The sequence below is a fragment of the Astatotilapia calliptera genome, chromosome 4, assembly GCF_900246225.1.
Source record: "Astatotilapia calliptera chromosome 4, fAstCal1.2, whole genome shotgun sequence".
In the NCBI taxonomy this organism is placed as follows: Eukaryota; Metazoa; Chordata; class Actinopteri; order Cichliformes; family Cichlidae; genus Astatotilapia; species Astatotilapia calliptera.
The window spans coordinates 26,223,906-26,237,065 of record NC_039305.1 but is presented as its reverse complement, the minus strand read 5'-3'; the positions used below and the strand labels follow the sequence as shown (position 1 = coordinate 26,237,065).

The window sequence follows — 13,160 nt, the reverse complement described above, 5'->3', positions numbered from 1 at the left end:
AGATGAAGCCAATAGCAATAAAGATTTTCTCCTTAAAAACAGGAATCTGTTTGACCATTTCACAGCTTGAAAGGCAAAGTTAGAAAACATAAACATTCCTCTGTTTCATACTTGTTTTTCTTGGCTGGTCGGTTTGTTGGACCGGCAACAATAAGCACAGACACCAGAGCCTTTGAGAAAAACACTCGCTGTAATCGGCATATCTTTAGTCTTTTAATAGCTCACCATTTTTTCCCACACACACACCAAACAAAATGCATTCCATCTTTAAAGCCTACAGTCAATAAGCTGTCTTGGCTGCTCATAAATAGTTTTCACTCTAGCTAAAGACAGCTGTTGTTTCTGAGGAAGCTGGTTAACAATATTTAGTACTTATGCCAACACACAGGACTTGTCAGAACGTGCTTGCCCTTTGTTACACTTTCTCTTTGGGATTCCAACGTCACAATGACAAAGAGCTACACCCACGGGCATCAGTCATAGCTGTTACTTAATCACTGATGAAGGAATTTTTCAAGCGTTTCTGGCCAAGTTTATAGGTCCCACAATTCTCATGGTAGCTGTTTGTGCAAATGCCTGTGTGTATGTTTATAGGGTGTCTACGTGAGCAGTCACATGCTTGCATTTTGGTCTGTGTGGGGGGCTGAGTAGGCAGGTGACCTGGATTTCCCATCACTGGACACTTATCCCCAGGAAAGAGAAAGGGAAGCTGCAGCGGGTCTGTCAGCAGAGATCCCCTCATTGATCATTGGCACCGTGACACACTGCAAGCACACATCAAGTGATTTGTTGGCTAACACTGCTCGAGACACCTTGGTAAGAGTTCACACGCCATTTAAAAGAGACAACTTTCATGGTGTCACTCCTGCACACAAACAGATTAAAATAAACACACAACATTTCACTAGAATTTAATGGACTTGCGTATAACAAGGATAAGTGGGTCTTTAAGCTTTGGGATGGTGAAAAGCGGGACTTGTACTGATACAGAGAAAAGACTTTGGGTGTTGTCACAAAATCAAAACATCAGTTTCTGAAAAATACAAGCACAACAATTGAATCAGCGACACAGGATTGTCTGTTCCAAAATGATCTTACTACTTACCCTACCATTAAAAGAATACCTTAATATCCATGTTACTGTTTATATTTTTGAACATTAATATTTACACAAATCCAGAGGTGGGTAAACCTTTAGCAGCAATAACTTTAAGTAATGGTTTTCTGTGTGACTCTCATATGGTTGTTTGGTCTTTTTTAAAAGATTCCTTCAGTTCATTGAGGTTTGTGGACATTTTCTTTAATGCACACCTCTCTTATGGTTTCACTGCAACATATACAATGAGTTGAGGTCTGTTTAACGCAATTAACCCATCTCAAAATCCCTGAAATGTCTCTGTCAATGCATTTCGGGCAGTTTGTCCAAAGTTTGTCCATTCTGCACTCCAGATTGAGTTAAATGCGTTAAAAAAAATTTTATTGCATAAATCTAACATGTTAACATTGACAGCCCTACTTAAAAGTAGAGAGGTTGTCTGTCTCCTGAGTCAAAACTGAAGTGCTGTGGTTTATTCTGATTCAAACCTTTAGAATTCAAATTCTTTGCAAACCTGGGCTGTTTCCTCCTGGGAAACAAGCCATACATGAAACAAGCCATACTTGTTTAGTCTTTTTCCATTTGCATTGTCATGACATTTAATATGTAACAGACTGACAGAGTCTGAGATATCGCGCTTGGGTTCTTTGCAGTCTCTCTCAGCATTGCATGGTCTACCATTGGGGTCAGTTTGCTGGGACATCCATTCCTGGAAAGACTGTGGCATTGTGTTAACACACACCTGAATTGTGCTGCTTTTATTGAGGCGCTGACATTTATTGACGGCTAATTAATGGAGAAAATCAGATGATCAGCACCTGGCTGCTACTTACCATCCTAATTCCTACAGAATCAGTACGGGTGTACTTGGTCTTTCACAGGACTAGATAGAATTTTGCAAAAGCTTCATTTTTTTTATGATTCTGCATTCATCAGTTTTATGGATGCAACACCCATGTACATGCTAATTAGCACTAACAGCTCTATAAAATACTAGAATTTCTCTCGTCACGTACAGTTGTTATGAAGAACTGATGTTATTCATAGAGACTAACCTCGTTTTTTGTACCACAATGTAAAAATGTTTTTTAATATCTATTTATCGTAGGGATCAAGAGTTATTAACCAGGCTCAAGTGGGCTTTCAGGAAACGTTCTGCTCTTTTTAGATACTTTTTGACGTATAGCTAATATCTATGAGAATTCCTATAACACAGTATCCAGCATTACTTCAAAGACCAGCTTTCAGTTCTTGTCCATGTAAACAGGATTAACAGTTTGCCGTAGCATACTCATAACACACCTTAGCTACAATTAGCTGACTTAGCTAACTTGTGTAATATCAGCTAGGTGTAAAACATTTTAACAAAGCTTAGCATTCAGCTGATAAAAGTGACAGTCACACTCAGCAATCATTTGGTCTATTTTTGTCTGCAGCTACCTGAAATGTAAGACTTGTTATGGTCAATCCATAAGAGAATAATTTCACACACTCCAAACACTTGCACGTTTGCTTGTATGAAGCTTGTGAGGCCACTGCTATTAAATCAGAGCAAGGTGATCTTCCATTAGCCTTTTCTGCCAAATGCTGGTAAACTCAACAAAAGACTTGTGTCTTACATCATCTGTGCAATGTGTAGTGTTGTACTGCGCATCTAGATCGGCATTATTCAACAGACAGCTGAATGAAAACTAGAGCCAAATGTCGTTTGTCATCCCACGTCTCCTACACGTTTCCAAAGCAAATGGTCCCATTCCAACAAAAATAACATGCTCAACACATTAGGTTTGAAAAACCTGTGGGCAAAACTTGGAACAGAGGCCCTGTATCTCAATCCATCCACACCTGTGTTTTAGTGGCAGCGCTGTTGTTATCCAAGGATGTCAGAAAGGTCACGGGCTTGAAAAGAGAGCCCAGCTGGGTTTGCTGATGTGACTCCGATGGAAGAATGTGTCTGTCAGCGTTGAACTTGTCCAGTGGGACTCACCCCTGGAATGTGTTTAGTGTCACGGCTGAAGGTTTTAGGTTTTGGCTTTGGTGCCTGTCTAAAACCACTCCTGCAACGTGCGTATGAGTCTCTGGACATGTAGCTGGAGAAGTTATGAAAATGTGATGGCTGATTTCAGAAATGGTTGATATAAAAAAGTATGCCGTTGTTTTAATCTTTAATGTTCTGTAGGAGTTCATGACAAGAACGCACAAGTGTTCACGGTTTCTCTGTCAGAGGGGTGTTGATGGATTACGAGGAGAGGAGTGTACGTTTGAGGCCCTCAGAGTAGCAGCCTGACTTCTAAATACACATCTGAGCCACCAGGGGTCATGACCCCAGGGTGTCAAGGGACCAGTTGCTGTGCAGGGCCTCTTCATGCACAATGGAGCAAGTGGGGGTGAGTGCATGTTCTTAAACCACTTGCTTCAGATGTCAGAGAATAATTTACACTCATGCTTTCATGTCACACCAAGAGCTCTGACATATGCTACATTTCCTTATTTAGAAAAGTGTTACTGTCGCACATATGTTATTTTAAAGGATAGAAAACCCCAAAATTAGTATGAAGTATATGGGGTTTTAGAGCTCTGATTGGAGAACACTTTTTAAGTTCCCCTTTTTCTTTTCTGTTCACCGCAGCTGTTTGGAAAATCTTTGCCCTGTGAGTAAATGGAGAAAACTGGCTGTGCCGAGTTTCAGTGTAAGCAAACCATCTCACGCTTGTGTTTTTCAAGGATTACCAAAACCAGGTGGTCTGCTCCCACCAACCTCTGAGATTTCTCACATCCCGTCTTCGGAAAACCTCATGAAAGAAAGTGTGCGGCTGCAGCTTGGCCGAGCGTGTTTATACGCTGGATTCTGAAGTATCATTGCCCAGGCTCTCTGCCATCTGCCCGCTTACATCACGCATCCCTCCAGCCGAGATGTTGTCTTTTTGTTTTATTTCTCAGGAGATTTTTATCCAAGCAAACTCTCTTCATACCACATTCATATTTTTTTTTCCAGTGAAATACATCTGTGTCCCTTTCAGACAAGTACAAACAAGTTGCCAAAGCAGTGCCAGTCCAAATGATGACAGTTAAAGATTAGCATCACATCTGAGGCCAGCCTCAGATGGAAGTGAAAGAGTTCAAGCAGAGCAGTAATGTGTTGTATATTTTTTGCATTGCTGCTGTAGGTCTTAAACTGCGCCAGAGTATCTCTCTTCATCATCCACTTGAGACTGTGAAGGCAGCCAAGCAGACAGGCGGGACAAACCCAGCAAAAGCTCTCCTGTGACTTCTCATTACAGTCTAATAGCTTGCTAGCTGCTCCAGCCAGCATCCTGACCTCTGACTATCACTCAACATGGTACCTGCTGAGCCTTAAAGCACTACATCTACATTCTTTCCATCCTTGGGCCTCTCCGCACAGCGGCTCAGGGGCGAACACTACACTTCAGACAAACCGCTACTGTCAGACTCAATAAAAAATAATGTAGGAAATGTCAACCCTGTCTTCCACAGGCATTTGGCCGAGCACAGCAGTTTTCTGAGTCAAAGAATACCAGAAGAACACTTAGTTCACTTAGTTTAGCAGAGCGCTGATGCATTCTGACACTCTGACCGAGGTGCAGCGTGTTACTCCGTCTTACATGGCACACGCTCCACTCGACAGCACGCTGAAAGAATTCCCACACCACTTGTGGCCCTAAATGTAAACAGAGAAATAAATGTAGAATTGAATGAAGGCCTTGTGGCAACCCAGTTTCAGACGCCTGGAACTTGATGTAAAACATTTCTGGTGTAACAGCGCCCTCTATTGGACATTTCAAGAAACTCCATCCATCTCTTTCTGGATAGGGTACACAGTTTTCAGTCAATCTGTAATCACACAGCAATCACTGTGAATGTTAATTGGAGTTATATGTGTCCATTCATTTAGTCACTTTTTTAACTGCTTGTCCATTTTAGGGTCTTGGAGCCTGGAGGTTATCCCAGCTGTCACAGAAACAGGATGCTCCCTGAGCAGGTTGCCAATCTGTCGCAGGGCTGAATAAGTGAGACAGGCAACTGTACACTCTCCCAAACTCACCTGTGGCTAATTTACACTCACCAGTTAAAATAACAAACATGTCTTCTTAACTCTGAGAGGAAGCTGGAGTACATGCAACATGCAAACTCCACACAGAAAGGCTCTGTTTTTCCAAAATTGTCAAAAAAAACTGATGTACATAGAGATCTGTCTGCATAACTTCCAAACTGTAAAGTTACAGAAGCTGGATGCCATAAAAGCTCAGAAAAATCAAAGGAGGTTTTATTGTTACTGAAGCCAGTAAATTGTTTTAATGAGGTGTTGAGCTCGCTACAAATCAGTTTGCTAATGGCAGCAGCTGTTTTTGGCTTTTCATTGTAGTGAGAGACTCAGTTTTAACTGTATCAATCTGACAACACTTTATAATAAGCTAAAAGCTGTAACTTCTCTGTAATTAAATGGAATTTCAATGTATTTTATTTGATATTATAATTTATTATTATTTACATACAAATACTTAAAGACAGGTCCACCAGAATAAGGGGGTAACAAGTCAGAATTTTACAGGAAACAAAGAAATTATATTTGCAAATATACTGTAGGTTAATTAAAGTAGTCTTTAAGTAATTTTAAGTACAAAAAGCAAAAACAAGCAATATCTCCCCATTTTAAATACGCTGTTAAGGGCGCAGCCCATGTGGAGTGGCTTATCTTATCTAACTTCCAGGTATTTCACAGACACTGCTTACCTCTACTTTTTTTCACAGTTATGTTCAAACAGTTTATTGTGAAAGGAAAAAAAAGTTAGACTTGGCTCCATCATGATAAGGTCACATAGGCCTGCAAATCTTTACATAATTTATTTATTTATTTTTGGAAGTCGGTAAGGCAGAACAGTCCTTATCACACTTACATTGATCAAATAAAAGGATAATTGAATAATAAAACATCATCGAGCAAATCAAGACAATGCATATTAAACAAATCTGCAAAAAGAAAAGAAAAAAACATAAAGAGACAAAATTAATCGGCTCCAATAATACATCCTGTGACCCAAAAAGTATATTTGTGATATAAAATAGGGAAATATTGCTTGTTTTTCTGGAAGAAATTACCATAAAATTGCACACTACCTAAAATTATTTTTGCAGTACTTTACTTACACTATAATTATTCATTTGTTTTCTGTAAAAACTGCCCAGTTACCTCTGTATTCTTTAAGTATTTGTAGCTAAATATAATTAATTTCAAATAAAATACACTGAAATTCCATTTAATTACAGGGTTGATTACACTTTTACCTCCTGGCTGTATTATAAAATGTTACCACTAGTTCAGTTAAATTTGTTGATCGCTGTTCTGTCTCAGGGTGTTTTTAGGGAAACTGGGTTCAGAGCGAGAGTTAATGATGACTTAGACCTCTAAAGTAGAAAAAAGGTAAGCCTTTGAAGAGTCTGCTCATACAGCACAGAGACGGGCTGGGTTTGTGTTTCTCTTTAAAATATAATTGAGTGGAACTCTACAGAGTATTCATTCAAGTCAGAGCAATTCAGGAAAACATTTGAAGAGTGAATGCAGAGTTTCCATCCATAGGACTGCATACTTTTAACAGTATTGTGGTTAATGTGATGCATAATGTCCAACAGACATTCAGGACACAGTTCTAGGGTTGGTAAATGCTAAATGGACTTAGTTGCTCTCTACTCTAACTAAACACTCAAAGCTTTTTTTTCTTTAACTAGAACTCAAATACACAATCTATTCATACAGTTATAGCTTTATTATATTGTATATATATTTTATGATTGATTTTATTGGTGCTTCTGTGGTTAGCCCTGGTTCAATTTCAGGAGGAGACACAAGCTCAACCTCAGTGGGGTCACAGACCCAGATAAATGGGGGGGTTGTGTCAGCATAAAAGCCGTGCCAAATCAAACATGCGGATCCATCTGCCGTGACAATCCCTCGGGCATTAAGGGGACAGTTGAAAGTACCTCTTATATTTATTTATCACCACAAAAGAGTGACATTATTGGTAGAATTCAGTAGTCTGTGTGAAAAGATGAAGAGAGGTAGGAGTGCAAGAGATGATCAACTTCCAACAGACACAGAAAACCCCCTGAGGAGCAGAGGGCAACAGGAGAGAACGAGCGAGAGTGAGAACAACAGGTGTGTGTTTATGAGGACACTCATGCCCATCCATTTTCTTCCACTTATCCAATTCGAGGTCCCTGATGGGGGTCTGGAGCACATCCCAGCTGTCACCAATCTATTGTGGCGCTAAAACAGAGACACTGACAATACAGTTCAATTCAATTCTAAGCAATTTTAATTATATAGCACCAAATCACAACCAATTTGCTAATGTTTTAGTAAGGACCCTGCAATATTACAAAGGACCCCCAATAATCAAACAACTTCCCTATGGGCAAGTACTTGGCGACAGCGGGAAGGAATTATTTTTCAAAGTATTTTTCATACTTTTAAAACACATTTTCACCAGATTATATCTTCATTAGATTGCTGCCTCTAGCTTTAAGCTATAGCTCCGTGTTTATGGAGGCAGGAGCTCCGTGCACATTTAAATGATTGTGTGCCACCCCATTTTTGAGGTCTGCGGGGTCCCTCTTTCTGCTATGTTCCTGTAGGCTGTGTTCTCTAATTATGTCGATGACCTGTAGCTAAAGAGTTTACCCCTTTTGCACCACAAGATGTCAGCACTTAGTCAGAGCACCACTGTCTTGTAACTGATAGCTTGTGCCATTCATTGTAAACGGATCCAGTCACTGAGCAGAGTGGCTGAAGGGACAAGAGCGCGTTGAGATAACGAGATGCAGGGAACAGGTTGCATCACCGCCTGCATGCTACAGAGCTGTTTGTCAGCCCGTAAATATTGTGTTAATGACCAGTTCAGCTCGTGAAATTTACACATCTCGCCCTCCCCTAAACGGTGTGAGCGTGCGTGTGTGTGTGTATCAGATGTGTGTTTGGCTCAGCACATCTGTTTTTTTCTCTTCTTCTTCTCTCTTTTTCTCTCTTCATCCAGTTATGATTCATGATACCTTAAATTACACGTTATATTATGTTCACTGCCCTGCCAAGATTTTAAGGGAATCAAGATGAGAGAGGGGGGCATTGTGAGAAAACAACCTCAGCTCTTTGAAGCAGTTTCAACCTCTTCCAATGAAAAACACGCTCGGAGGTTGGTTTTTTTGGGAGGGGGGGGGGGTGTTTTTATCACTCCCTGAATCATGTGAAGTGCTCGAAGCTTTCACTGAGATAAGAAAACATTTTAACTGAAGGAGCCCGCAACAGTTTCATAACCCAGTTTCTGACCTGCGCGTATTTGCAGTGTTCAAGAAAGATCCAGTGAGACCCCCCCCCCACGCCGGCACAGCTCCTGCCAAATGATGTTATTACACCGGCCCTTCGGAGTCTGTTCAGTCTCCCACTTTCTCATCTGCGATACAGACAAATAAAATCTGTACAATGGGCGTTTTTGTTAGATAGCAGGGTTGTAATTTTATTTTTTAAAAAGGCCTTGTTGATTCCCAGATTTTACGCGTTTTATCATAAAGAAAAGAAGAAAGGCTTCATAGAGGGGGCCCCGGGTTTAATGTTGCATAGCTTTTTTGGTGACCCTTACAAAACAATTACCAGAAATAATAACATTAATTTATAATAAAGAAAGAAAAGAAAAGCGGAGGCCATATTTGTCACTGTAACATCGGGACTCATTCATCGCCACCTGAGTTCATCTGACAGCGTCTCCTCCACCGTCGGTCCCCCAATAAGTGACTCCAGCGCGTGCAAGCTCGGGAACCGTGCCGCCCTGAGAGTGGCCTACCTTCAGCTTTTGTAGTGATTTGACGCTCTCGCCTTATTGAAACCACACATTGCGCTCGGGCCTGTTTCCAATGTGAAGACATGCGTGATGAATTTGGGAAATCATCTGCAGCTTTGCTGGTACCGTATAGCCCACCCAGTCCGGACCCGGTCTCTCTCTTTCTCCCCCCGCGCCTCCCCTCTGCCCCGGGGTATCAATACGATTAGAGGCAGGAAATGTGGGAATCCCCAACAAAGGGCTCCATCATTAAACACAAACAACCAGAGGCCTCCCAACAATACCGAGAGCGCCCTCCTCTCCACACTTCTCTTTTATGTCTGAGCGAAGTGAAAATCTATTACTTTCATCCCAATATTACCAGTCTGCGTTCAGCTGCGCATTATTAAAGAGGATAATCTGGCGAGGTTATGACGGACTTATAGGTGTTCAAATGGAGAGCAGGCGGTGTAGAGTTTCGCCCAGCAGATTACGCAGACTGCACATCAAATATTGTTTCTCCCTGCATTTCACACGTGGTCACATCTAGCAATATGTCCCTGAGAGAAACGAAAGAATTCAGAATAAAATTCAGAATAAAATAGATATACGTACATAAATAAATAAAATAAGATATGAGATATAAAGGGCGCATAGTCTCTTCTTATCGGTTTATTCAAGGAAGGCGCTCATGCAAGGCAACAAATTATTATTTTCACAGCTGCCCAAAAGCAGTCATTCCAGTGTTGTACGTCTGAAAACGTGTAATTGTGAGTCAAGTGTGCATAAAGTGCGGCTGCAGGAGACTTCGAGAGGGATTAGGGTTTAAGTCCTCGCCTCGCGTAGAGAAGTGTTTGGGGATTTTCCCTCTCACACTTTAAATTATAATCTGATATCCTCCCTCCAAGGCGTCAGCCGGCAGATTCGGAAATATAAATGTGTCATTTTGGTGTAAACTGACTTTCCATCACCACCGTGCTTTAGATTTGATCGCTTTTCCTGTTTTAGTTGGAAAATAAAACGAAGAGTGGAAAAAAATACAAATAAAAAATATTTTAAATTCTTTGTATTTTGAGTCAAATCTCATTAGGTTCCATACAGAGTTTATTAAAGACTGCTTCTAGTGGCGAAGAACATACTCAAACTTTAATATTTTGCGATACAAAATTGTGATTTTAACTTATAGCCGTGAAAAGGTCACGCGTCACACTTTTCTCCAATTAACGTTTTCTGGTGTATAAAAACACTCTTACTTGTTGCATTTTTATATATAGTTGCCAATGTTTTACGCAATTATTGTGAAATTAATTTTCCGTGGAAACTTTATTATTCCGCTCCAAACAATCTTTCCTCTGATTTCCTCGATGGATCTCTGATGTGTCCGCGTGGACTTGGCACTGATGTGCTGATGATGAGAGTGCACTGGCTGGATGGCTGGTATAGGCCTCTTTGGTCTTTGCGCCTTTGCGCGGTTTTCATTGGTCAGGAACCTTTCCCTCGTGCCTCGACGTGACATCACAAGCACCCGACCAGCAGGAAAGCAGGAGAGTTTACAGATGGTGCTGGACATCTCCGAGGACGCACGCACTTTTACGCACAGCCAGTCCTGGCCGCTTTTTTTGCGCTAAAAGTTGTGAAAATAAAAGGATATCAGCGTAGATGCTTTGCGGTTTGGAGAATCTGAAGTAGGAAGTGGACTTCTCTCGGATCGTGTATTTGTGAATGGAGATGGGCCGTGCATAAAAATCTTTTCGTCGCCTTTGAAAGAAGAGCTCTCGCTCTCCCACCTGTTGCCAGGTGGCTTTAAAACCGCGGATATCTACTATGATATTAGGTTTGGAAATCATGGAGGATATTGTTATCGACGTGGTGGGGGAAGGACTCAAAGACAGCGCAGAGGAGCAGCTTTTACCTTTGGATGAGTCGCGAAGCGAGCACGAAGACGGCACGGAGACGTCCAGCAGCCAGAGTAAAGACAGGGAGACCTTCAGCCCTGCGCCGGCGTGTCTCCCTGCTCCTAAAACCAAAGGTCCCGCGTCGGTGAAGCCCCCATACTCATACATCGCTCTGATAACCATGGCCATCCTTCAGAGCCCAAAAAAGCGGCTCACCCTCAGCGAGATATGTGACTTTATCAGCCACCGCTTCGTTTATTACCGGGAGAAATTCCCCGCCTGGCAAAACTCTATCAGACACAATCTTTCGCTCAATGACTGTTTTGTAAAGATGCCAAGAGAGCCCGGGAACCCCGGGAAGGGCAACTACTGGACGCTGGATCCCAACTCCTCCGACATGTTTGAGAACGGGAGCTTCCTGCGGCGGAGGAAACGCTTCAAGCGGCAGCATTTTCGCTTCGACCCGCTCAAAGAACAGCACCTGGAGCCCAGCGCGCTCCACGGCTTTCCACACAGCGCCTACGGGCTCGGCACGGCGGCCCTGCAGCTGCCAAGTCTGGAGATTTACCCCTACCTCCATCACCACGCGCCTTCGCAGTGCGGCCCCGCCACCATCCCACCTGTGAGCAGTATCCTGCCGGCTCTCTCCAGCTTCTTCTCGCGCAGCGCCCTGTCAGCCAAAGCTTTCCTTCAGTCTCAGCCGGGCATCGACGCTTTCTCGCCGGCACAGTGCACAGCGTATTCCTCTCCTCTGACCTCCAGCGCCGCATACGTCTCCCCCGCGCTCTTCCACCCGGCGGCTTCTCCGCACTTCCTCAGTTTACACCAGGAGTACCAGAAACTACAGACTCAGCGTGGCATCGGCGACCTGGCCAAACACATCCACACCAACGATGAATAATCCCCCCCACTCCCCTCTCCTTAAAGCGGACTTTAATTTGTATTTTCTCAGGTAAACGGAGACATTTGGAGCAGATGCTTGCAGTGGAAATTGGATGGATCTGTTTTTGTTTTTTTACAAGAATGTTGCAGAAATGCTCAAAACTTTTCCTCGATCTCCCCAACTTCATGGCAAAAACAACAGACGCCCTTTAAAAAAAAACCTGATCATGAATTATCATCTTTTGTTTAAATATTTAAATGACGAGTTTCCTTTACGTCTTTTTTCTGTAAAGAAATAAAGCTGAGTATTTAAACCTTGCGTTAATTTGTATTTTGCACACATGCATGTCAGGAATCATGCTTTTTGAAATCATTTAAATGTGCGTGCACGGTTTTGTTTGCTAACAGCTGTTATACCTGTTATTATTTTTATCTCTGGGTTTAAAGGGTTTTATATTCCTCGGTTTCATTTTTATCTAAATTCAAATTATTCATAGTAATGTTCAGAGGGGCAGAGAAAGTAAGCAGTCAAATTGACCTACATTAAATCAGTGCGCAGTCTTTTTTAGCCTTATGTCTTACACGCTCTCATTTTAAACACGTGACTCTCTTCTGCTTTAAATAACTGATCAAATACAAGCGAAGGTAACACTCGTAATTTTGGGATTTTTTTTTCTAATTATGGGTCTCCAAGATCTTTTATTATTTATTTAATAATCTGATGTAATATTTAAAAGGAACAGTGGCTTGTTAAATAAGAAATGTCATTATTTTTCAAAGTAATGGAGAAAAGCAACATGATGTTAAAATAAATAACAGGCGGGTCGAGGTCAAAGGCACTTTGGATGGCCTCGTTTTTAATGCGCTTTAATAGAGAAATAAGAAAGGTTCTAATCACACCAAGCTTTTAAAGTAAGACTAAGCGCATAGCTTATATTTATATGTATAAATATGTATAAATAATATTTATACAAGCTACGGTGTGTGTGTGTGTGTGTGTGTGTGTGTGTGTGTGTGTGTGTGTGTGTGTGTGTGTGTGTGTGTGTGTGTCGTTTTTATAGCCATAACGCTGAAAACATACATGCCAATAATAATTGGCTTATTTTGCAGGACCACACACAGAAAATGTGTGCAACACATTTTCATGTCAGATATTCATAAAGGCTTTCTGCTCATTTACTGACCAGAGTTTCCACACAGGAGGTTTTCCCAAACATTCCTCAATTCAGTTTATGTTTTTTCCTTTTTATAATCATGGTTTTGTCGTCTTACTTAGAAACATTAAAGAAAAAAAAACTTTTAAAAATCCGATTTGAGTATTAGACAGTTTTAAAGAAGTAACTTTATTTAAATTCTGTTTTAAAAATAACAGAAATAAATAAATTCTGCCTGCGTTTTAAGCAATGCCCCTAAAAACAATCCTCCACCTCACAGGTTTCACAATAAGAAAATATATCAATC

General features: G+C 41.4%; 1 protein-coding gene and 1 long non-coding RNA gene across 4 annotated transcripts in view; both read left to right on the top strand.

Annotated features, from left to right (window-relative positions):
* The window catches only part of LOC113021272 (uncharacterized), a 48,815-nt gene that overhangs the window by 15,868 nt on the left and 19,787 nt on the right, over positions 1-13,160 (top strand). The window contains exon 1 of one of the 3 annotated variants that reach the window (XR_003272271.1): positions 5,056-5,124. The exons of the other annotated variants lie outside the window; for them this stretch is intronic. This is a non-coding gene — a long non-coding RNA (uncharacterized LOC113021272). Of the gene's footprint in view, positions 1-5,055; positions 5,125-13,160 lie in introns of those variants that run through there. 3 annotated transcript variants of the gene reach the window in all.
* foxd7 (forkhead box D7) lies at positions 10,436-12,013 on the top strand. Its single transcript, XM_026165819.1, has one exon. The coding sequence runs from the start codon at positions 10,747-10,749 to the stop codon at positions 11,716-11,718; it is 972 nt and encodes a 323-aa protein (XP_026021604.1). The 5' UTR covers positions 10,436-10,746; the 3' UTR covers positions 11,719-12,013.

Coding starts and splice junctions, on each gene's coding strand:
- foxd7 (XM_026165819.1), top strand. CDS start 10,747: ATGATATTAGGTTTGGAAATCATGGAGGATATTGTTATCGACGTGGTG.